General features: G+C 35.2%; 3 protein-coding genes across 4 annotated transcripts; all 3 read right to left on the bottom strand.

The window, feature by feature from the left end:
* Window positions 1-539: 539 nt before the first annotated feature.
* On the bottom strand, window positions 540-7018 carry LOC110824923 (Nucleic acid-binding, OB-fold-like protein). Its single transcript, XM_088223235.1, has 6 exons — window positions 6701-7018; window positions 6011-6085; window positions 5470-5558; window positions 2683-2767; window positions 1676-1757; window positions 540-875 (listed from the first exon to the last, which is right to left on the bottom strand). Exons 1-6 carry the CDS (start codon window positions 6872-6874, stop codon window positions 784-786), a joined length of 597 nt encoding a protein of 198 aa, XP_088079361.1. The 5' UTR covers window positions 6875-7018; the 3' UTR covers window positions 540-783.
* On the bottom strand, window positions 6888-11633 carry LOC148253586 (G-type lectin S-receptor-like serine/threonine-protein kinase CES101). The gene is made up of 6 exons (XM_088223408.1): window positions 11585-11633; window positions 11452-11476; window positions 11235-11313; window positions 10994-11128; window positions 9632-10555; window positions 6888-7016 (listed from the first exon to the last, which is right to left on the bottom strand). Exons 1-6 carry the CDS (start codon window positions 11631-11633, stop codon window positions 6888-6890), a joined length of 1341 nt encoding a protein of 446 aa, XP_088079534.1.
* Window positions 11634-21324: 9691 nt separating this feature from the next.
* On the bottom strand, window positions 21325-24990 carry LOC110814974 (carboxyl-terminal peptidase (DUF239)). Of its 2 annotated transcripts, XM_022042572.2 has the most exons (7): window positions 24248-24983; window positions 24085-24171; window positions 23525-23797; window positions 22891-23061; window positions 22582-22635; window positions 22123-22269; window positions 21325-22004 (listed from the first exon to the last, which is right to left on the bottom strand). In XM_022042572.2, the coding sequence occupies exons 1-7, from the start codon at window positions 24476-24478 to the stop codon at window positions 21627-21629; spliced, it is 1341 nt and encodes a 446-aa protein (XP_021898264.2). In that variant the 5' UTR covers window positions 24479-24983; the 3' UTR covers window positions 21325-21626. The 2 variants fall into 2 exon arrangements, with proteins under 2 accessions (XP_021898264.2, XP_088078870.1); XM_088222744.1 differs by lacking the exon at window positions 22582-22635 and having other exon boundaries at window positions 24248-24990.
* Window positions 24991-25230: the final 240 nt, after the last annotated feature.

Here is a 25230-nt window from a genome sequence, read left to right as displayed (position 1 = left end):
TTTTTTTCTTATCATTTTTATTCTTCTAAATAGAAAATTTAGAAATTAAAACAAAAAAGTACATTTATTTACCATTAAATTTAATGAAATAGTTTTTTACAATAAATTTATTAAATAAGCTGAACCCTTAAATAAATTTTAAATTTTTATTACATTAAGTTTGCTATGTAAAAATATTTTAAATCTATATGTACAAGCATGCAAGGTAATTTACAATAAATATGGTAAAAGTTAAAAACTTTTAAACGTTAACCAAAAGAACTATAAACATCACATATATGCTTTTATGAATATATGTATATATGTATGACCCCATTAATCTGAAAATAAAAAACAAAAGAATATTTTTCTCCTTACAATAACAAGTAACCATTTTGAATTCTTTTTCCATATTCTGTGTTTGGCTTCAGAGGCTTGCTAATGGAACAAAATCAATAATATCTAACATTATGTTGTTTGATTATAAACTTATTTTTGAAATAAATATTTGAAAAACGTATATGAATATATATATATATGTCATGTAACTAAGAACAATATGAATGAAGATAAGTCAATCATTGCCTGAGTTTCAACTCCCCCACCCTCCCTTTCTCTTTATAGTTTCTATGTTTAATCCTACAAAAGAAATAAGTATACAAATTTCTCGTGTTCGAAGATACTCGTGATGGTCCTACCAAACAAAAATCCTTTCAGTTTCTTCTCAGCCTAAAAGATTTATGGTTACACCTTCAGGTGAAAAAGTCTGGAGGTAATCTTCCACAACTTAGCTTGTTTCTTTTGTCAAGCTCCAACCTTTGCAACTTTTCTTTGCTCAATTTGCCCTGACAGTGGACACTGCATCTCTGTCCAACTTATAGGAACCATCGTTGCACCTGCAACAAACCACCAACGCATTAAGTTCACCGAGCATGAATCTCCAACAAGATAATCAACATGCCAAGTAAGCGGAAACATTAATGGTAAAAGGCTCTTTTTAAGTAATGGATAAATGATTTCATCGATGTTTCATGAACTTCTCACTCAGTTCAAGATCATGGATATTGTAAAAAGTTCTAATAGCGTTGACATCCTCACTTAAGCAGTTTTTATAAAATTTCAGATTTATGTTCAAACGCAGAACAGGCATAATGGTAGTAATCATCTCAAGAACCTCATTGTCTTGAGAAAACTGATGGCCAGAGCACTTGGATCATGAGGAGAGATGATTTCCACAATGATGAATGTGATTATTCATCATAATCTTAGTTAGTTATGAGGACAAGGTGTCCCCAAACTAAATAATCATATCAAACTACATTAATAAGAAATGTCTGGCTTATCATGGTTCAAATAGTTGCTAGTCCTTTTTTCTTTTCTGTAAGCATTTAATTCTCTAGTCCAGGCTTAGGTTGACTATGTTAAAAGAATTTAAATAAACTTTACACTATCAGACAATTCTACCAACAGCAGTTGACTAATGCTCAGATTTCCCTACTGTAATGCAGTAGAATAAATCAAATAAATAGTTACCTGAAATAACTAGAACCAGAGGACATAAGCACTCTAACACACTAATTTGAACAAGAAAATGCAAAAGGAAGGTTCAAATTATATTCGGAGCTGGTTTAATTCAACAAGTCTAGAGAGTTGATTTCATGATAAATTTTAAACCATTTGTTTATGACAATCTTACCTGCCGCACTTTCTGCAGAGACAACCCCCAGTTCATTCTTTGCAGTTGATAGATAATAAGCCCGTGCATCTCCAAGAGACAACTTAGAAAAATAATTGGTTAAGGTAGACTCTTTGTAATAAGTCATTTAAATGTCACCAATCAAAAAGAAAGTTTAAATGTCAATACAACCTCCTCCTGCCTTACCAAGAAAACTGAAATTCCAGAACAATATTCAGAAGGGAAACAAACATTTAGCAAAAAAACTTCCACAACAACAAGCATGATTTTAATAATTTGACTAGTTCAGACTGCATGTAAAGAAATTTCTTATTGCTGCGTACTTCAGACTACATATTGGGTATCGATTGTTGCAGTACAGCAGGTAATCCCCATACACGAGTTTACTGATCCAAAAGCCCTTTATTATCTCCCTGATAAGCCTTTGACTTCTCCCTTTCCCTAGAACTAAATTAAAACAATGATTCCAATCTCACATCAATATTCAGCAGTAACCACCTTTTCCCCTGATACTCTCGATAGGAGTTTATCGAGAGTATTGTTTATTTCAAAAAAAAAAAAAAATATCGAGAGTATTGTGCTACTCGACCACTTCATTGAAAACAATTAACCATGAGGAGTCCAGTAACTACATCTGCTCTAGCTCTTGTATATCCAGTCAATATTCTCAACTATAACAATGTTGTGGATGCTTGTACAAATATTTCTTAGCTTCAAGTCTTAAGTAAACACCAACTGATTTAAGCAAGTTATAATTTTAAAATCAATATAACCTGCTACAGAAGAAAATAAACATAAATGAAAAAGGGAGTTAAAAAAATTTTGGGTAGGGTTAATCTTCATGGCCAAGCCTTTTAAGGCAGGCAAATTTTAAGTGTCTTGAAGTCAAATCTTTGGCATTTAGGAATTATAATTTTGGATGAATATCTAAACTTTTCCACCTACCATTTGAACAAAGAATATTAATATTGGAATGGTAGAAGAGACACTTCAAGCATCAAGGATACCACTACAGCTCTGACAATGTCACCCGGACGAAATGACAGATGCATATCCACTTTGTCAATCTCTGTTGCTCTAACATCTTGCTGCCTGAAAGATCAGAGATGTTTTGAATTTTCGTAGTTCTCTGAAAATGCTTATTTAATTAATAGAACTAGTTAAATGTATGAATATCGAATCGAGAATAGTTCAATGGGAACTTCAAACAGATCCGGCAACACAATGACAGAATAATTTAATCAGGTCTTTATTAGAATGACTCTGTAAGCATTACATGCAAAAGAAAGTAAGACAACAAACAACGCACACTTTCCAAGTTTTATGGATCCATGAAGATAGTTTAATATGATAAGATGGGTACTGTGTACCATGAGGGAAACAGAAATTGCAGGAAAAAAAGGTTCTTTTTATGCCATTTCAAACCAAAACATAGAGAATAAAACTGTGACTGGTATACAAATATTTTATAGTTTTATTCTCTATAACCATGCATGCGTCAGTCTGTGTCTATTTATATATACTTAGTTATGTATGCCAAATTATATTTAGATAATACCCATATATGTATTATATACATTTAGCTACATATGTTGCATATATGCATGTTATGTATATTGCCTCTAGCTGCCCCAGGATCAATAAAGGGGGACTTAATGTCATCCTGAAGATTAAGAAGAAGCCTTGGCATCACTTATGCACTGAACCAAATGCTGCAATCAGAAAACTATGGAGTTGTGAAACACCTTTTTCTTTTTTTTTTTTTTGAATAACAAATGTAACATGTATCATTTAGTACAGACATCAAAGGTGTGTAAAACCCATGTACAAAATTATTTACAAGTCAGCAAGGATATCAATTAGTTCTCTTAAATTCTCCATGTAGTACAACAGTTGATTCATAACCAAAAAACTGGGGATTTGAAACCATCTCTCTCAAATTTTATCAATACCCTCTTCTACCCTTTCAAAAACTCTCCTATTGTTTTCTCTGCACACAACCCAAAAGATGGCGAGTGGAATTACGAAACACCTTGAGGGTGAGTTTATTTCAAAAACAAATTTTATTCTGTTAACTTTTCTATACTTCTGTGCTAACCTTTGTTTTGAAGCGTTCTTCATGGTTGAATTTTCTCCATGAGGGGGGCGCGCCTATTACATAGTGGGCATGAAGTCACCACCTAACGCCCCATCTATCAACCCCCAATAAGACGTATTCATATGTTATCTTGCTCTTGTTAGCATCCATGTTTTTACTTCCAGTAGTTACTTTATTTTCATGCAATTTTAGGCTTGAACATGTAACAGATGAACAGCTTAGGATCTATTTTTGCATACATATGCATTCGTGTGTTGAGTCAGAATTTAAAGCTATGACCCAAAAGGCATATGAAATCCTACGAGAAGATAATTTTGGAAGACTTGAAAATTCAGTAAGATGGACTTATGAGACTCTATTGTGATAATAAATCAGCAATTAGTATTGTTCACAACTCTATACAACATGAGAGAATAAAATATATTTAAGTTATCAAGGAGAAACTAGATGGTGGATTGAAATAAAAAGAAAACGAAAAACATTTTTTCAATGAAAGAAAAACAAAAACAATTTTTTAAAAATAAAAAGAAAGAAAAACAAAACTTTTGAAGACTTAGTTTTCCCTTTTAGAACAGTTAGTTTATGGTTACAAAACGCTTTTTTTTTTTTTGCTCAAGGATCATCTTCTTTCTTCTAATGATGACTTGGAGGAACCTCATTGAAATTCTGACTGGCTTGTGGAACTTTAAGTGGAAACATCTAGGTGCCTTGTTAATATATGTTATCTTCTTTTCCCTCTTAAAAAAGAGATGGGATATGCATCTGGGTGATCTAGCAAGTCACTTTGCTAGGTATAAACTGTTGCCTTGGTGGAGGGATGTTTGATCTACTATACATTAAAAGGAATTTGCTAGGATCTACCATTATCACATGCTTTCGCTAGCTGCAGCTAAGAAATAAAACAATGCTCTTTAACTCCCTTACATGTGCCACATGAACAATTGAAAGATTTAAGCACAGAGTTTGATCTAGGTTTGCATAGGAAACTTAGAGGTCATGATTCCATCCCTCTAGTTGTAGATAGGTTTTCCAAACTAGCCAGTTCTATTTCTGGTGGCAAAACATGGTGTCCTAATTGAAGGTCTTCTTCCAGTTAACTTTTGCGTCAATTATATTTTTCCAGTACCCAGATGCCAAATCCTTTAAGGTGTCAATTGAGGAAGGAGGTAACTTCTTTAATCTTGGAATTAAAGAATTCACCAGATAGAAAAGATTCAGAATCTTCCTGGTAAAGAGGGAGCATAGTGGCTGTTAGAGAACTTTAGAGTCTTGAGGAACGAAATGGATAAGAAGCTTCTTCGAAGATTTTGGAGGGAACGGAAAAAAACTTTCTCGCAAAGGTGAGCAACAATTCTACTGGTGGTCAGTTTTTGCTTGCAACAGACCCCAAGATTTCTCCTTCACCAGGGCAAAAAGTGTTTGTTCAGTTCCCTGCTAGACTATCAAAACAACTCTTATTCTTACTTTAAAACAGGTACCGAAACTGCAAGTGCCTCTTACCATGATTCTACTTCATTGTATGAAATACTATACGCTCATGATAAATGTATCACTATCCTTCCTCGATAATCAAAAGGAACATCAAATACCTAATTATGCCTGTGAATTTTTCTCACACTGACTTGGGACCAACACACATTATATCAGCAGAAGCCATCCGAGCCATGACTCGATAATCAAAAGGAACATCAAATACCTAATTATGCCTGTGAATTTTTCTCGCACTGACTTGGGACCAACACACATTATATCAGCAGAAGCCATCCGAGCCATGACTCTTGTGACCTATCACAAAATACAGAGAAGGTGACAAGAGATAGACATAACAGCCTTCAGAAGAGTTCAGTAGTCAAATGTGATATAGAACATTCATCGAACTGAACAGGAGGATATATTAAAAGCAACAACTTCATAAGTATCTAGAGAAATTCCAACAGAATGTGAAAATACAATTTCTTAAATAGAAAAACAATGAACAAACTCAATTCTTTAAATCTGATAGAATTATAACTTATGACATGAATTGCAAAACCAGAAAATGATACCAAAAGTAGATGAGAGTGCATCTTGTCAAAATGGGAAGAATGCCATACCATCAGTTATAGCAAAGTGGTAAAAGATCACAAGTTTACCAAGTTGAACACACTATTTGTTCTCCAACTATTTATGCCTTGTGATCCATATGCTTTCCGTATGAGAACATGAAAAACCAATAATGAAGAGAAGGACAAACTTACCCGCGCTATTACAACAGAACCAGGCTCTGGCACAGGACCATGGGCTTTATGACCAGTTACTTCAACAGTTGGTCTCTGTAAGTAATTGAACTCACTATCATAAAAAATTTAGAGAACCACACCATACATACGGATTTAATTTTCAACAAACTTACAGTATCAGTCAGAAAGAAAAGAGGCTCCTTTGTAACAAAACTAGCTTCCAAACAATGCTCAATTAACTAAATATAAGAAGTAGAACAGGCAAGGAATACTTTTACTAATTCCCAGTCCTAAGTTTTCAAAGAAACCAAAGAGCTAGACCCAAGAAATCCAAAATTAACAATCGCCTAAGACAGCCAGAAAAGCCTATACTTCATTCTCAACAAAATGCAATACCAAAACCAGAGTTAAAAGTTTTAAAACTCTAGAAAGAAAATGTAACAGATAAAAGTTTTGAGCTTTTCTCTATATTTCTTTCTTTCGCTTCCCTATATTTTTTTCCCGGAAACCAAACAACTAACTTAACCCAGAAATTTCAACTAATCAACAAACAACCTAAAAGATAAAACTACTCGAACAATACCTTCAAACCCAATAAACAAACAGCAAGTCCTCATCAAAAGAGCCTAAAATCTTAGTATCTCCTTTTGAAAGAGTAGCAACCAAAAGCTAAATTAAGAACAGGGCGCGCGAGAGCGAAGGGTAAACCTGGTCTGGGGAGTCAGGCGAAGGAGATAGGATGCGACGGAGACCAGTGAGCGAAGCATAGACGGTGTTATTGTGGGTCGCCATGTACGCGCCCTTGCCTGCTTTGAGCTCCGTTGCTTTGCCCAACACTTCTCCTGGTGTTACCAACTCCGTCTCCATCTCCGTCTCTTTCATTCTCTTATCTTCTCTATCCCGACAACGATTTCACCACTTCACTCTTTTTCTTCTTGCGAACCAAAGCAAGCGTGAACTGTGAACTGCCTCGCCTCGCCGCTCTAACTCTCTCACTTTCTCTTTCGTTGAGCGTTTTGAGCCGCTGATTTTAGACAATACTCTTAAAATAATAATTAATAAAAGTAATTTTAATTAAAAATTATTTAATATTTAATCAAAATAATTATATAAAGAAATTTCACTTTAAAAATAAAAATTATTTACTGAAAATAATTTTAAAATTTTAAATGTAATTTTTAATAAAATAAAGTTTTATTTTCTAAACTTATTATAATTTTTATTAAAATTGTTCTTAAAATAATAATTACTAAAAGTATTTTATATAAAAATTATTTAATATTTAATAAAAATAATTATTTCAATTATTTTCAGTTAAAAAATAAAAATTACTTAATGAAAATAATTTTTTAAAATTCAAAGTACAGATTTTTATTAGGATTTTATTTTTTAAAATTATTATAATTTTTCTATTTAAACATAATAGTAAAAAAAGTAGATTTTGGTTTTAAATTTGACCAAAAATAGTTCAGATTTTTTTTGTCTATATATATATATATATATATATATATATCTGTCTTACTTTATTCAGCTCATTCTCTCTTAGTAAGTAAAAATAATAGATATACACACACACATATAAATATATATTACCTTCAAATTTTTAATTCTCCAAATAAAACATTAGAGAAATACACATATATAATTAAGTAGCTAATTAACTAGATTGCACCCAGTTCATTTTTTCTGAGAATCAAGAACATAAACAAACTCTTCCAAGCTTTCTTGTTCAACAAATTTTGCTCTTCCTCCCCAAAACTGGCAGGCGGAACCGTCGGTAAAACTTTTATACGCAACACACGAGCAATTTTTCCAGCACCTCTCCTGACAATCACTTAAAGCCAAGCTTGAATTTGAGTAATATTCTGTAACACCCAAAATAATTTTTTCTATTTTATTTTTTTTATTTAATTTAATTTAAATTAATTTTTGTGAATATAAAAATATTAATAATGATAAAACACGGCCGAAATCCAGCGGCGCCGCTGCGCCCATCCTCGATTTTTGCCTCCGATGAGGCCTTTCCCGGCCTCCGTTTGATACAATTTTTATATTACCGTGATCACCATTCTTTTCTCTACATGTTGATCGGAGCCAAATCACCAAAACATGAACCACGTCAGAAAGCCGCCGCACCCGAGAGAATCGTCGCCCGTAAGCTTCGATTTTTCATAATTTTTTGGCCACCCGAGGGCCCTAGCGTTGTTTTATCGCAGGGACTGATGTAAGTGTGGCCGAATTCGGTCGAAAACGGCCAACCCGAGGCGAATTGCCGCTGCAAGCTGCGGCGTTATCGCCGGAGCCGCCGTGCCGGAATTGTGATATTGGCCGAAAGGGGCCCTAGGTCTGATTCTGAGATTTTTGGGACACGTGCAGGTACCGGTAGCGTGTTTCAGTTTTTCGGAAAAAAATTCAGGAAATTTAGAGATAACCCGCAGGCGCTCGGAAAAGCCTATTTCGGATTCTGAAAACAAGTAAGGATTCCTCACCCTATTTTCTATCACGGTATTAAAGTGCAATAAATGACAAAATGGTATTTCATGAATCAATAGCTGTGCGAAATTGTTTAAGGTTGCTAATGGAGTCCAAATCTAGTGTATTTGTCGGTCAGTTATTGTTGTTCTATTTTACAGTTTTAAATGCAGTATGATGTCTGATGTTTTTATTTCATAGTTTCGTATGCATGTATCACTGTTTCATTGATTATGGACTGAATGACTGAGAACCCGATGTTGTGTGTTGTCTTGTTGGCATGAACTACTAGTTTGCATATTTGTGTGTGACTTGATGATGGTGACTAAAGAAAAAGGGATAAAAGGTTACGTGAATTGGCAAACGGATAATGTGGACAGCCTGACTAGGTATCCTGGGAGATGGTGGACGGACCGGGTCCGTAGGGAACCCTACCGGGAACGTGGTCTCTCATACCGGACGGGGTATGGGGACGGCTCGTTTCACCCTCATACCGGACGGGGTATTGAGGTTCATGGTTTTGGCGCCCATACCGGACGGGGTATGGGAACAGCCCTGGAATCAGGTTATAAATGTTAAGGGTTCACGGGTAGCGGGACCCCTATGGACCCCCATGGATACTAGTAGGCTGGTAAAGAGGAATTATGCTGTTTAAAGATTGAAATACAAACGCGTGATAAATGTTGTATTATAAAGTCTATGTGATAACGTGATGATGATAATGTGTTGCTTGTGTATTATTTTATGGATCTCACCCAGGTAGATGGAAAATAAACGTTTTTATGAATAAATGGGTTTATTACAAATTATGCTCAATTTGTCGTTTTTGTTTTCTACCCACCCTTACTCCTGTGGCAGGGAGGTAGAGTGATGTCTTTACTGGGCTAGTGTAGCTCACTCATTACTTAACCATTTCAGATCAGGAAGACGTGGTTCCCGAGCCCGTTCCGCAGGAAGACGGCGAAGGGGACGGCTAAAGATCCCATAGTTATAATTGTAGTTCTTACTTTCGAGTATTTATTTTAATTAGTTTATTCCCTCATTTGTTGAACACGTTTTGGTATTGTGTAAGGGATGTTAATTGCAATGTTTAATACGCTTCCGCAAATTCAGATTATTTATCTATATATATGCCTTTTCAATATTAAATTTTTCCGGGGTTGTTACATATTCCCCCATCGTATCCATATACCCTCTGCGCGGCACGAAGAATTCTGTCTCCTTCCTGCATCCCCCCAAACCCTCTTCTTTAATACACACTGCAGACTGGTTATGCAAATCTGTGCTGCAAGGACTTGAAGTTTCAAAAAAATAGGTATCAGATTCATTGATTTTCACTAGATTGAACACTGTGATTCGTCCCCATGTATCCAGCTCCCATCTGGAAAGAACAGATTTGTTCTTGACAGAATATGAGAAGTAGCTTTCATTCCCATTAGCAACGAAAGTGAATTCATAATCTATATATTTCTTGGAAATTTCCAGGTGCAAATCTGAAGTGTTATTTTTCCAGACTCCGCTGGTCCAGTAAAAATTATCACGGCGCCAGACCTGTAATTGGTTCACATTTGCCCAGTCCCAGTTGAGGGTGAAAGCTCCGGGTTCTGGGTTTTTTTCATTCAGCCATGAAGTTAAGTAAGTTTCATGTCCTGTTTTTAGATTCATGCCGAGTTTCATTCCAGGAAGAAGCATGTTTGTTGGGTAATCAAAGCTTTGCCATAAAATTTTACCTGGACTTCCACCAGGACCAACTTTTCTCACCACAAAGTTTCCATAATCCAGAAGGGTAGTTGTTATGTTATTCGAAAAACTCGTAGCCTTCTTCATAGTCGTCGTTACCTGATCCGAGTTGAGTATAAATGGTGATCCTCCAACGTGGGAAATCTTTAACAGGCCATTCTTGTCAATGGTTAAAGTAGCAGAAGAATCAGGAACTGGGTTCTTAGGGTTGGCTACCCAGAGTGAGTAAATTGGTAGTTTGTCATACCAGATTCCTAAATATCTTGGGCCTGAAGATCCAAGTTCAAGAGATGTTTTATCAGGAGTGAAGAATCCTAGCCGGAAGATTCCGCCGGCGGCAACCAGCTGCTCCTAGTCTCCAAGATGTTGGCCTTGTTTCAGAGTATCAGCAGCATGAAGAGACTGGCATTTGAGCAGAAAAGAAAAAGAAAATGAAATGAAGACATGATTGTTACTAAAGGCTGAAGATGATGAAATCTGTGATATATATATATATATATATGTATAGATTTGTTTAAATAAGAGAAAATTGATTTCCATCTTTAATTGACTGTCCTTGCTTGAATGTAGAAATTCTAAAGATGCTTTAATGGCTATGTCCCCACAGCTTTTGGAAGAAGATGACTTGCTCGACTAGTTTGAACATTGTCAAGAGGATTATGTTTGAATATTCTTACTCATTAAATTGTTGAGAACACGAACAACTGGCAATAGCCGTTCTTGGAAGACAAGTGTGCCAACTTGTCCAGATTAGCGGGAAGTTCTAGTCAGCATGCCAACTCATCCCACAACTAGAATGCAATTGTCCTCCAGCTTATAGCCAAATCGTCCCTCACTGAAAACTGTTAAAGCTGCTTGTACCTCTTGCTTGTTCTGCGTTGTTTTTGGCAATCTGTTGTCCCTTGTGTTGTTTTTGTTTTCTGTCTGTTAAGAGCCAAAGAGCTCTATAAATGTATCCTCCCTTTAACCAAGAAGAAAATGAATGAATACCACATTTTGCTATGAATTGTCCAGCTCCCATACACAACACCAAAATAATCAGTTTTCTTAACTTGGTATCAGAGTCGGGCATACTGGCAAGAGAGAACAGCAACTCCTCAACCTTCAACCTAATACCTCAAAGAGTTCAAACTCTATCTAGCAGCTCAATGAGCTCAGTGTGTACTCTGAAACTCAATCATGACAACTATTGCCTCTGGAAAAACTTGGTACTCCCAATCATAAGAGGAAACAAACTTAAAGGTTACCTCACTGGTGCCAAATCAAACCCACCTAAGTACACAAAGAACCATAGAAAGAAGTGTTGAAGTTGAAATTGTAGTAAATTCGGAATTCAAAGATTGGTTTGCACAAGATCAGATGCTGCTGCGTTGGCTTTACAGCTCAATTGATACCAACATAGCCTCCGAACTGATGGGACACTCAACATCAAAACTCCTCTGTGAAGGAATCCGCGATCTTTTCGCAGTTAAAACACGAGCAAATATAATCTACCACAAAAGAAAATTTGTTAAAATGCAAAAGGGCAACCTGAAGATGGAAGAATACCTCAAATCCATCAAAAAAATTGTTGATAACCTTGCCCTAGCAGGACATCCTATTACTCTGGAAGATCTCACCTCACAAGTTCTTATTGGTTTAGATTCCTCTGAATACAACCCACTCGTGTGTCAAATCACAGAGAAAGAAAACATAAGCTAGGTCTAACTGTAATCTTGACTGCTCAACTATAAAAGACAGCTAGAACAACTCAACTTAACCACAATCACTCTAAACCTCGGACGTCCCTCAGCGCATTTCTCTAGCATCGAAAATAATATAACTCATCTAAACTTATCCTCTCAATCAATTAATAGAGGAGGAGGATGCAATAGCTCTTTTAACAGAGGAGGTCGCCACAACAATAAAAGAGGAGCAAGGGTCAGTGGTAACTCCAGACCAATCTGCCAGGTGTGTGGCAAAATTGGCCACACTGCTGCTTACTGTTATTACCGATATGACAATAGCTACATGGAAACCATCCTAGAAAACTCTCCAAAGGCATATCAAAGTTCAACCTTTTCAGCAACTCCTGAAGACACCCTTGAAGATCCACTTTGGTATGTTGACAGTGGTGCTAACAATCATGTAACAGGAGATGCAAACATACTGCAGTCCAAACAACAATATGAAGGAAGTGAAAGTCTCATGATTGGAAATAGTGAGAAAATACCCATCAAACACGTTGGTAAGATAAACATTCACACTCCCAAAAACAGAAAACTAACCTTAAACAAAGTCCTGCATGTACCAAAATCAATAAAAACTTACTGAGTATTTTTCAACTTACCTCCTCTAACAATGTTGAAGTTACCTTTAACTCATCTTCCTATTTTGTGAAAGACAAAGCTACAGGCAAAGTGCTACTGCTAGGGAAGCTTAAAGATGGCTTATATTGCTTGGGCTCATCAAGACCAACTCCTCCTTTTCATCCATACTGTCAAGCCTTCTTCACTAGCAAACATAATCAAACCCCTTAATCAAGAATCTTGATATGGCTTAGAAGATTAGGATACCCATCTTCAAAAACCTTATCTGTCATCTTGAAAACATGTAATGAATCATTTAAATTTAATAAAAACATATTTTGTGATGTATGTCAACTGGGCAAGTCTCATCTTCTTCCTTACTTTCTATCTTTATCAAATGCAAAAGCCCCCTTCGAAATTATTGATACCGATGTCTGGGGACCATCTGCTCTCCCTTCTCTCTCTAGCCATAGGTACTATGTAATTTTCAATGATGATTACAATCGGTTCACTTGGCTTTATCCACTAAAACAGAAATCAAAAGTCCTTCAAGCTTTTACTCTGTTCAAACACCAAATAGAAACTCAGTTTGGAAAGAAAATAAACTATCTTCAATCAGACATGGGAGGAGAATTCACTGGCCTAACCTAGACTCTCCAAAATAATGGGATTAAAATCAAATACTCATGTCCCTACTCTTCAGCTCAAAACAAACGTGCTGAAAGGAAACATCAGCATATAACCGAAATCGATCTCACTCTTCTTACCAAGTCAGGTGTGCAATTGAAATACTGGCTTGATGCCTTTGAAACAGCTGTATTCCTTATTAATAGAATGCCGATACCTACCTTAAATCAGTCTTCACCACTAGAAAAACTTTACCACAAAAAGCCTAACTACAAACAGCTGAAAACCTTTGGGTGTGCCTATTTTCCTTGCCTACGACCAAATCAAAACCACAAACTCTCTTTCCACTCAACAAAATATGTTTTTCTTGGATACAGTTCTTTGCACAAGGGATACAAATGTCTCAGTCCCACCAGCAAAGTATATGTTTCCAGAAACGTCTTCAATGAACTAGAATTCCCCTATCACCATGGCTTCGTAAAAACACACCAACTCGAAACTGTTGCTACAATCACACTGCCTTCTTGCTGAATATATCTTCCAATCCTACACCTCTTATCCCAGAAAGTCGAAGTAGACAAGTCGTTAAAGAAACTCTAGCACCAGCTTCCTCTCCTATGGCAGAGTCCTCACTGTAACACTCACCAAGAGATGAAGAACCAGTGTCCTCTCCCAAGCAAAGCATAACACCATCAAAACAAGAAAAAGAGAGAATAGAAGCTGAAAATACACTAATAGAAGCACCAAGACAACAGATGATGACCAAAGCTCAAGTAGGGATCTTTAAACCAAGAAACATGCCACAAGACTACCAACTATTCAAAGCAGTGATGGTAAGAGACCTTACAATACCTACTTCCATCGCTGAAGCAATCAGAATTCCTCACTGGAAGTCAGCCATGGAAGAAGAACTATCTGCTCTCAAGAATAATCAAACATGGAAGCTGGTTCCTCATCAACCTAAAATGAATCTAGTTGGCAATAAATGGGTTTACAAAATCAAGACCAATGCCGATAGAAGTTTCCAACAGTGCAAAGCCAGATTGGTGGTAAAGGGTTTTCATCAAATACCTGGAATAGACTTCCATCCAACTTTTAGCCCAGTAATTAAAGCATCAACACTTCGAGTGATCCTAGTGTTAGCCATAACAAACTGGTGGAATATCAAACAGCTGGATGTAAACAATGTCTTCCTGAATGGAGAATTAAAAAAGACGGTGTTTATGAAACAAACTGAAGGCTTCGAAGATCCCAAACACCCCAACCAAGTTTGTCAACTCAATAAAGCGCTCTATGGTCTCAAGCAAGCTCCAAGAGCGTGGTTTGACAAGCTCAAATCCTCACTGCTCAAATAGGGCTTCGGAAACTCACAAGCAGATACATCTCTCTTTTTCTTCCTCGCAGGGACAACTCAAATCTTCATCCTAGTCTATGTTGATGACATAAAAGTTATAGGGAATCAACCAGAAATGATGCAAAATGTCATCAACCGACTTCACAACTCATTTGCACTCAAAGATCTTGGAGACATCCATCTTTTCCTCAGCATTGAAGTAACACGTGATGACACTTGTCTCTTTCTCACCCAAACAAAATATATCGAAGAACTCCTCAAAATAAGCAACATGTTCTCTGCTAAAGCTTGTCCAACACCAGCTGTTCTTAGCAACAACTTATCCACTGGAGAAGGGGAAGAATTGAAAAATTCAGCTCCCTATCGAAAAACAATAGGGCCCCCTCAATATTTAACTCACACAAGGCCAAATATACAAACTTAGCCAATTCATGCAAAAACTAACTGTTCTTCACATGAAAGCTTTAAAAATAGTTCTCCCATACCTAAAAAGAACGACTGATGTCGGTCTCCATATCAAACCCAGTGACAGACTAAATATTGTTGGGTATTCGGATGCCGAATGGGCCTGTTCAAAGGATGATCGACGCTCGACTTCAGGTTATTGCATTTATCTTAGAGAAACTTTGATCTCTTGGGGTTTTAAGAAGTAAAATGTTGTGTCAAGGTCAAGTGCGAAATCTGAATACAGGACTCTGACTCTTCTTGCCTGTGAAATCATCTGGCTGGAGTCCCTACTTAAAGAGATAAATGTAACTTCTCCACAAACTCCGATAGCTTGCTGTGATAATATGAGTGCCACGGCTCTTACAGGCAATCCTGTTTTCCATTCATGAACTAAACATATTGAAGTGGACGTTCATTTTGTTCACGACCAAGTGAAAAAAGGAGCTCTGGACATTAGATACGCTCCCTCATGTGATTAGACCGTTGATTGCTTCACCAAGGCCTTATCACAAACACATATCAAGTATTTTAGGAAAAAACTTGGACTAGTTCATCAACCGCTTCCCTTGATAAGTTTGAGGGGGAATGTTGATAACAAGAATTACTGGCAACAACCATTCTTGGAAGACAAGTGTGTCAACTCTACGAAATTACGTCGATACTTCCACATATTATGGGTAATGTAGGAGACATCTCTATTTTTCCCCCGGGGAATCTTTAGAATTACCACTGCTTAGCTTTCAATTCGCCTTTGACCATCAATTGAAATGTGAATAACCCACCTTCCTCTCTTTGAAACAAGGGGTGCTTCCAATCAGCATGCCAACTCATCCCACAGACTGCAAATAAATACGCATGGCTGACAACTGGAATGCAATCGTCCTCCAGCTTATAGCCAAATCGTCTCTCTCTGAAAACCGTTAAAGCTGCTTGTACCTCCTGCTTGTTCTGCGTTGTTTTTTGCAATCTGTTGTCCCTTGTGTTGTCTTTGTTTTCTGTCTCTTGAGAGCCAAATAGCTCTATAAATGTATCCTCCCTTTAACCAAGATGAAAATGAATGAATATCACATTTTGCTGTGAATTGTCCAGCTCCCATACACAACACCAAAACAATCAGTTTTCTTAACTATTCATTAAATAAGCTGCAGGGTCCCAAAAGCTAATGGTGCTTATTTATCGATATAAATAGATGGAATTGTAATGATCATGTAAACTAAGAGCTGGTCTACAATATTAATTTTTTTAAGTTGTTTTGTACATTTATTAATAAACTTATAGTTTCCTAATTAGCTAAATTAGTTAATAAATTATTTTTTTTATAAAAAATTATAAGTTCGAATAAGTATTTACTTCCATTTATCTATTCATTTCAAAATTATTTTTATTATATTATGTTGTTATATGTGTATATAATTAATAAATATATAAATTTATTTTAAAAATTAAATTATTATTAAGTATAGTGGTACATGCATATAATATTCTTGGTCAAAGAACAATCCTTGGCGATAATGAAATTTCTCGTTGAGCTTGTTATGGAAGAAGTTGTATTGGATTAAGTTACATATCTATGTTACATTTTAGCAAATATAACAGTTTAATTAAATGTATTTGTGAATCTATGTTTAATTAACTTAAGAGAATATGTAATTGCATTTGGATCACTAAAAAAAAATTGATCATATATTTTATGTGCAATTGGAATAAGGAACTTCAAATTCCATAAATTCTAATTCTAATGAATTGTCCTAAGATCACTTAGTATGGTTTTAATTTTTTACTATTTTAGATAGGATTTTGTTGATGTGTCTTGAATTTTTGTAATATTTATCTATATTATGATGATAATTTATTTGAGTTTTCTTTGTATTTATCCTGAGAGAATATTTGATGTATATTCTAGAGAGTTTTTATTTGTGAAAAACTATGTTAATCTCTCTATAAATAGGTTTACTAACTTATCGGTGATATACTTTCAGATTATATAGTGGAATTCTTTCTTATCGGTCTTGTTCGTGGATGTAAGCACACTGTCAAATCACGTAAAATTCTTGTGTTATTTTCTTTCTAATTTTACATTGGTGTGATTGTATGTGCTTCAGGGATTAATTTTTTTCAACGAGTGGTATCAGAGCTCGAGTTTGAGTTAAGTTAGAGAAAGAGAGAGAGAGAGAGAGAGAGAGAGAGTGTGTGTGTGTGTAGATCTGATCTGATATGATCAATACCCATTATAGATCATATCAGACAAAGAAGAAACAGAGGCAGTGAGGAGTGGTAGGTTTTTGAAGATGTAAAACTGACCTCACGTGCAGCTTAGAACCAGAAAGTCTGCAGGTGGTAGTGGTTGACAAGGGTGTCCAGAGGCTTGCCGGATCTGCAAGGAGGAAAAAGGAGTCGCAAACAGTTTTATTTGGGCTAGAAACAAGATAAGAGGCTTGCGATGTGACGGAAGCTGTGGCTATGCACGATAGACGGATGGAGAGAAGTTAAAAGAAGCTGTCTGTGCATGAAACTAGAGCTGGAAAGAGAGAACACGTGTCGGAGAAAACGAAACAATACGACGACACTCAATTCGCTCGAGGCTCTATTTGAAGTGTTCCCGGCAGTATTTTGGCACATTTTCACTAGATTTGTGTCGCGATTCATCGAGTCAGTTCTATGCATTTTAGTATTTTTTGACGGCCATGAGTGGCAGCCTATGACGACACGTAACATCTCCGATGGTCGTGCGCGTGATAGCATGTGAAGGCTCGTGCAGTGCTCTAGTGGTTGCGTTCAGTGGTTCTTTGTGTAGTGGTGACTCCTTGTGAGTGTTTTTTATTTTCTGACAGTGTTTTTTTCCTCTCTATTTGGTTTTTTTTATGCACAGTTTAGGGATTTGAGATGACATCCACAAAGTATAAAATAAAGAAGTTTGATGGTGGTACGAGTTTCAGTATGTGAAAGATTAAAATGAGATCGTCTCTAGTATTACAAGGTTTGTAAGGGACAATTGAGGAAATATATCCTGAGGGTATGAAAGAGTCGAAAAAGGCAAGTATGTAGGATATAACCCTATGTGCGATTTTTATGAGTGTTAATGACAATGTTCTACGAGAGATTGCTGAAGAGATTTTAACTTCAGCTTCGTGAAAGAAATTGAAAGAGTTGTACTCTGTAAAATCGTTGATAAACTACCTTTTTCTAAAGAAAAGCTGTATAATTTCAGAATGAGTGAAGGTATGCCCATTAAACAATACCTTGATGAGTTTAATTCTTTAATGATGGGCCTAAATAACATAAATATTAAGATTAAAAATAAAAATCAATCGATTATTCTATGTTCATTACTATCTTATTATGAGACTTTTATTGATACTCTACTTATGAGAAAGCTAGTATTTCACTAGATGATGTTAGTAATACACTAAAATCGAAAGAGTTACGAAAGAACTTTACTGAGTATAGAATAGAAGGGCAAAGTTTAGTAAGTAGGGGAAGGACATAGAAAATGAGAAAATCTAAAGGTTAAAAGGAAAATTATTTTGAGTGTGGGGAGAATGGTCACTTTAAGATAGATTGTCCTATGCTGAAGAGAGAAAAATAACATGAGAGTTTGCTAATATAGTCGACATAGATAATTTTGATGATAGTGATAATAGTAGTGTTGAGGTAGTTCTATATCTAAATTCAAATTATAGAAAGAACTCCTAGATTCTTGATTCTAGAGCCACATTTCAACGTGTCCACATAAGCATTGGTTTACTATTTATAAGCAGATGAGTGGTACTGTGCATATGGGAGATGACAGTTTGTTATCTGTAGTTGAGATTGGTTATACTAAGAATGTTTGATTTTATCATCAGAACTATTGAGTGTTGGCATATTTCTCAAATGAAGAGAAATTTGATTTCTTTTTCTATATTGGTAACTCAGGGTTACAAATATCGTGCAGAGAATGGTACCCTTAAAGTGCGTAAAGGATGCGAGGTACTCATGAAATGCAGTTTAGAATCTAGATTGTATGTTCTTTAGGAAAATATAGTTTCAAATGAAGCTGATGTAACATCAAGGGGCAATAATCAGAATCAATTGTGGCATCTGCATTTAGGTCATATGAGTGATAAGGGGTTATCTGTTTTGAGCAGACAAAGTTTGTTGAATGGGTGTAAAGAAGGAGCTTTGGGTTTTTGTGAACACTGTGTGTTTGACAAGTAAATCAGAGTAAAATTCAATAAAAAGACAACGCACAAGACTAGAAGTAAGTTGAATTATGTTTATTCTGACTTATGTGGTCCATACAGAGTTTTCTCAAAGAGTGGTGTCATATATTTTATAACATTGATTGATGATTGCTCTAGAAAGATACGAGTGTATTTTTTGAAATCAAAGAATAGATATTTTCAACATTTGTCATATGGAAGACCATGATTGAGAAACAGATAGAAAGTAAGATCAAGTGTCTTGGGACTGATAATGGGTTAGAATTTTACAATCATGACTTTGATGACTTTGCAGTATGGAAGGTATAACAAGACATTGTACTTGTGTTGAGACACCACACAAGAATGGTATTACAGAATGCATGAATAAAACCTTTTGTGATAGGGCACGAAACATGTCTCATTTAGGAGTGGGATAGGAATTTTGGGCAGAAGCTGTGAATACTGCTAGTTTCTTGGTTAATGGATCTTCATCCACAGCTACTGAGAGTTAAACTTCTTTTAAGGTATAGTATGGATCACATGCTGATTACTCTAAGTTGAGAGTATTTGGTTGTTCTGTTTATGCTTATGTTATAGATGGTAAGCTTGAGCTGAGGGCAAATAATTGCATATTTTTTAGGTATGCATCTAGAGCGAAATGCTATAGGTTGTGGTGTAGTGATCCCAAATATCCAAAATTGATTATCAGTAAAGATGTGACATTTAATGAGTTTGTTTCATTAGACAGTCAGAAGGAAAAAACGATAGCAAAATCATATCACAGTGTTAGAGAACAAGCAGAATTAGAAGTTCAGTCCAATAGTTTAAGAAATGAAGTGCATAATCTTAATTAAGAAAGTGATAGTACACATAATCAACAACAACCATATAGTATTGCAATAGGTAAGGAAAGAAGATAGATTAGAAGACCATAAAGATATGAGAATTTGGTTGCATATAACTTGTCAGTTGTAGGACAAATTGATTTGCAAGAACCAAGGAGTTCAGATACTGATCAAATGATTGGTGTTGTGTGTGAAGAACTTGGTGGCAGATGTCACTTTGTTCAGGAATATTAATAATATTCCTATTTAATTACAATGTCACTCCATGACATATCTTTTTAATCTCTTGCCAATGGTTAACCCAAAACTATGCATTTAAAATGAAAATCTTCATATGACCAATTGTGTTATAGAGTAGAGAATTGAGCAAACTGCACAAACGGTGAATAGAAGAATGATTACCATACAATAAAACTTTTATCTAACTGCAGCAATACTCTGTCATGGATTTTTTGGATCCCTTATTGATTGTCAAGCTAAAACTATACATCAAATAATAAACGCATCACATAATGAAAATTAAAGGAAAGAAAAGAAACCATAAACTTCATATATGAGAGGAGTCAAGTAGGTGTGCCATAAAAAACCATAAACGTAAAGTGAAACCATGAATATTTCTCCCTATATAATCAAATTTGTAATCAATCTCTAAGTACTGTATGAATTCAGAGATTGACTGAAGATAATTAATAATTTTCAAAAGTTGATGAATGATGAAAGTAACTTGAGATAACAAATATTACTATCAAGATTACTTTTGATAATACACTCTAATATTTAAGTCAATAATGATACAAAAAAGAAATTCATAATGAAAAAAAGTTTTAAAGAATTTGTAGAGAGCATAATGTTTAATCTTTACATGATAAAAATTTAATGAGTTTTTAGAATCAATAATATTCTATGTCAATATCAATAAAATTAGTACACATATCTCATAAAGATAGTTTTTTTTTCATAATATTATGTTTCATTGGGTTCAATCTAGGATAAACTTAGGCTAACATTAACTTTAAAACTACATGCCCTATTCGTGATGGGGCTTAAGACCAAGCCATCAACAAGTTTAGCTCAAGACTACCCCTAGGTTAAGGTCGAGGCTGAGACTGCACATCGTCGACTTTGGTCTCGACACAATACTCAAGTAAGGTTGATTTTGGCATTAATGTTAATGTTGCATTTGGAATAGAGTCAAGCTGGAAATATGCCTAAATTGAGTTTAGACTTGATGTTGTGATTAGGGAGGGATTTGATTGAAAGTTGTGATCGACTATTTTTTACCTCGAAATTGCTCCCAATCTAAAATCATGTGGTTTAATAATAATTCATTGTTTTTATTATATCAAAAATAATTATAAGTAAATCAAATACGATAAAAGACAAATAAAAATCTTAATATAAAGAACTGAAATTGCGTTACATTCAACTAAAATTGATACATCTACTCGAGATACTGCTATTTCCATACCTGTTTATGCAACATCATTACATGGAGTTGGTCTTATTTAATAAGATACAAATTCCTTGCTCGCATTTAAACAAAATTAAACATATAAAACTAGCATAAACAAGAAAGGAAATAGCACATAATAATTTTATAATTACACTTTCAAAAAGAATTTGATGGACGTTTATATTTTTCCAAATAACGTCGTCTAGATGATTATCTTGGTTAATTCAAGAGCACCGTGGATTATTCCCAGGTCCCCCGTAGTAGAAATAAGTTCCCCATTCATTGTTGTAAGCACTTTGAATATTGTAGCAATTTGTGTTCTCAGCTAAAGTTGATACTTCACTCACTGAACTCAAACTGTTATCGGAATCAACAATCTCGAGGTTCCGAAAATAACTTGCTTTCCCAAAACCATCTTCAGCAAAATGACCGGAGCCCATCTGTGTCGAGGTGTGCTCACCATTGGCACGCGAATTCACAACCTCTCCACCCCATTCCACCATAGTAGCATGGTCTGCCAAGTGTGTGAATAGTTCTGCTGGCCAGTACCCTACCAGTGTATTGCCTCCAAATCCCATCCACCAATTTCCAAGTTTTGGATCCTAATTAATTTAATTACGGAGATTATGAACGTAAATATATTATACATAATAGTGCATTGATGTTGTAAAATATTATTCTTAATTAATTAAATTAATAATTAATATTAGATAAAATTACCTTCCAAATAAGAATGGTTATATCAAACTGGCTGCCTTTGTAGGTTGAAACAGGTGAAATGGCAGCTCCAATGGCAATCTTGCCGTTGGTTTGCACAAAGCCCGAACAAAGAAGGTTGTAACATCCTGTAGCTTGATATGAATCACTCTGCGATCAGCAACAGATCAGACATCATTACAACATACATACACCATACATGTATACGTGTGTGTGAGCTTTGACGATCATGCATCATGGGTCAAACACGGGCAACTTCTCATGCATCATGTAGGTTTGATTCGACGAGCTTAAACAAATTAGGGATTTGACTTAATTTAGCAGCACACGTGGGTATGAGGTCATATACAGCACATGGTCATCCTAAATATACGTTCATTATATTAATTTTTAATCATTTTTATATACTTTTTAACTTTATTAGTATAGTAAAAAAGAATTCATAAATTAATTAAATCTTACTGTCCAGTAAGTGAACAATCTGGGTATGCTATCACCATAGAGCTCCGGACTGACCTGACTAGTAGAACAATTAAAACTTTAGATAACTCCATTTAATTATAATGTAAATTATTTATAAAAAATATAATACAAAATTATAGCTAAATAACGTTGTAGACAGACACCATTTCCAATAGCTTGTAATTTGTAATTTACAATATTAATTTTAATTTAATTTTACCAAAGTTTGAAAATATAAAAAAAATAATAATAATAATAACGGGAGAAGTTGGATAGTGTGCAGGAGAGAACAGGAGATGGAACAAGTACCTGCCACCCAGCTTCTATGCTGTTGAGATCTGAGCCGTCGAATGATCCCGAGAGGATCCAAATCTGAGACAGACTGAACTCGTTGACCACTTGTATTGAGGGGTCCCACACGTTTATCGTGGCCTTGGCGCCGTACACCTCTTGAGATGTTCCGGTGTAGGCGATCGCATGCTATAATCGTGCACACGCACGTATAAGTCCCTTAATTTTTTGGAATTTCGGGAGTAATAATGTGGGGACCCTTTATGGGAAGATACACTCATAATCCTAAAATTAAATGTGACAAAACAATGCAACATGGGGCAATTAATCCTATTAATTTGAAATTTAAGTTCATGGGCCCTTTTATTATACAGTACCATATAATACATACATATATATATATATATATATACTTCTCTATATATGTGTATATATATTAATTAAAATTAATTTTAAATGGGTTTTATTAATTAAAAAAATAAAAAATATTCAAACTCGTGTAAAATAAATAGAAAATAGAACATCATATTACTAAAAATATAACATCGAAAATAAGTAAAAAATTAGAGAAAAAGAAAGGCTTGGGATGAGTACTATTCAATGATGATGATGATGATGATGGTTTAAGATGTATGACATGTTACATACATACCTCATGGCCATTACCGCTGACTACATCCGGGGCATCAGTACGTCTAGCTGTGAGATCATTAGGAGTCTTACGTTGTTTTTTTCCAAAGTCAAACAAAGACTTGGATCTCAACACATCTTCCAGTGTGGTGCGTCGTATGGGAACAGTTCCCTTGGGACACCTTGTCCCGTTTCTATGCCACATTTGCCATGCACCCTTCAAACCTTCGTTGCTTCTTTTCTCTGAACTTTCTTTTCTTACTTTCAGTGCTTTTGGCATTTCTGGTCCTACTCTCTGTTACACCATCCAATTATATGTATGTATGTATATATATGTGTATAAACATAAACCGTGTGTTATTTTTAAACAAGGGGAAAAAATGGATTGAAGCTTAAAGATGCATTATTTTTTTTTTTTTTGTGGAAATGAAAATTTTTATTATTCTGATGAAACTTGTTAGATGGCAGAGAACCCATATGGTGAAAAATAAAAAATAAATAAATAAAAACTGAAAAGAAAAAGAAAATTCTGAAGAGGACAAGCAAAAAAGTTAAAGAGGGAGAGGTGTATAGATATAATACCTGAATCTTGTGATTTTTCAAAAGCGGATGATCCAAAGCTGGTTGTTTTCTTTTATGAACACAATCTATTATATCTCCATCTGGGCTCTGCAGGTATAAACCAAAAATCTCATTTTGTATATATATGTATGTATATACAGACCACAAACACAGGCGTGCGTACCTCAATGGTCATGACAGGGGGCTTGTTAATCTTGTTTAAGTGGTTTTGAATCCTGCGGAGTCTCAAGCTACTAACTGGTCTGAAGTTGGTATAATTTCGAGAGGAAACAAGAGTGGGATTTTGGAGAAGGAAGAGAAGGATTAAAGTTGGTAAAAAAAGAGAAAGGTTAATTTGATGAAGATGTGTTGATCTTGATTTCTTCCTCGTAAAATTATCCATTGATTTTCTCATTCAGTGCCAAGATAGAAACTGGCTCTGAGAGAGAGAGAGAGAGAGAGATGAAAAAACTAACTCACCATTACTAGAGAAAAAAAAAAGAAATTAATAAATATAAATCCCTAACAACAAGAAGAAGAAAATGACTTGGTATAATCTGTTTTTTCTCTCAGTCTGAAACTATAAATTTGTGTGAAGAGAGGTGGGTGAAGGGTTATTAAATCTGAAGATCAATACACAGAGATAGCAGCATCAAAATCATGATGACATGCATTGGAATCATATAACATTATATATATATATATGGTTAGTAATGAAGAAGAAGAAGAAGATGGGTTGTTTTGGGTAGTGGTATTTTTGTATGTATATGTATATAAGCAGAAGAGAATGAAATTGGGAGAAAAAAAGGGGAAAAAAAAAAAAAAAGAAAGACTTGAAGGCACTATAAAAACCCAGACCTACCCAACTAAACAGGTCCCCTTTTATTGCAGTCTTCTTCAATGTCATCTGCCACCATTCACTTTGCCATTAATGTGTTTTTTCTCTCTTCCCAGCTACCTTCCTTTTTTATCCCACTTTTAGTCTTGACGTGCACAACATTCACTACATATTTAACCCTTTAATATAATATATATATATATAATTACATATATATCTATATATACATATATATCTTCCTTGCTTTCTTCCCTTCTCAGTCTCTCTTTTCTTCTTTTTTAAATTACCTTTTTTCCAACTCCAAGCACCATTCATTTGATTATTGCTTC

The sequence above is a fragment of the Carica papaya genome, chromosome 6 (assembly GCF_054855325.1).
Source record: "Carica papaya isolate Zhongbai chromosome 6, ASM5485532v1, whole genome shotgun sequence".
Taxonomy (NCBI): Eukaryota; Viridiplantae; Streptophyta; class Magnoliopsida; order Brassicales; family Caricaceae; genus Carica; species Carica papaya.
The sequence above is the reverse complement of the archived record's forward strand: the minus strand, read 5'-3'. Positions and strand labels throughout refer to the sequence as shown.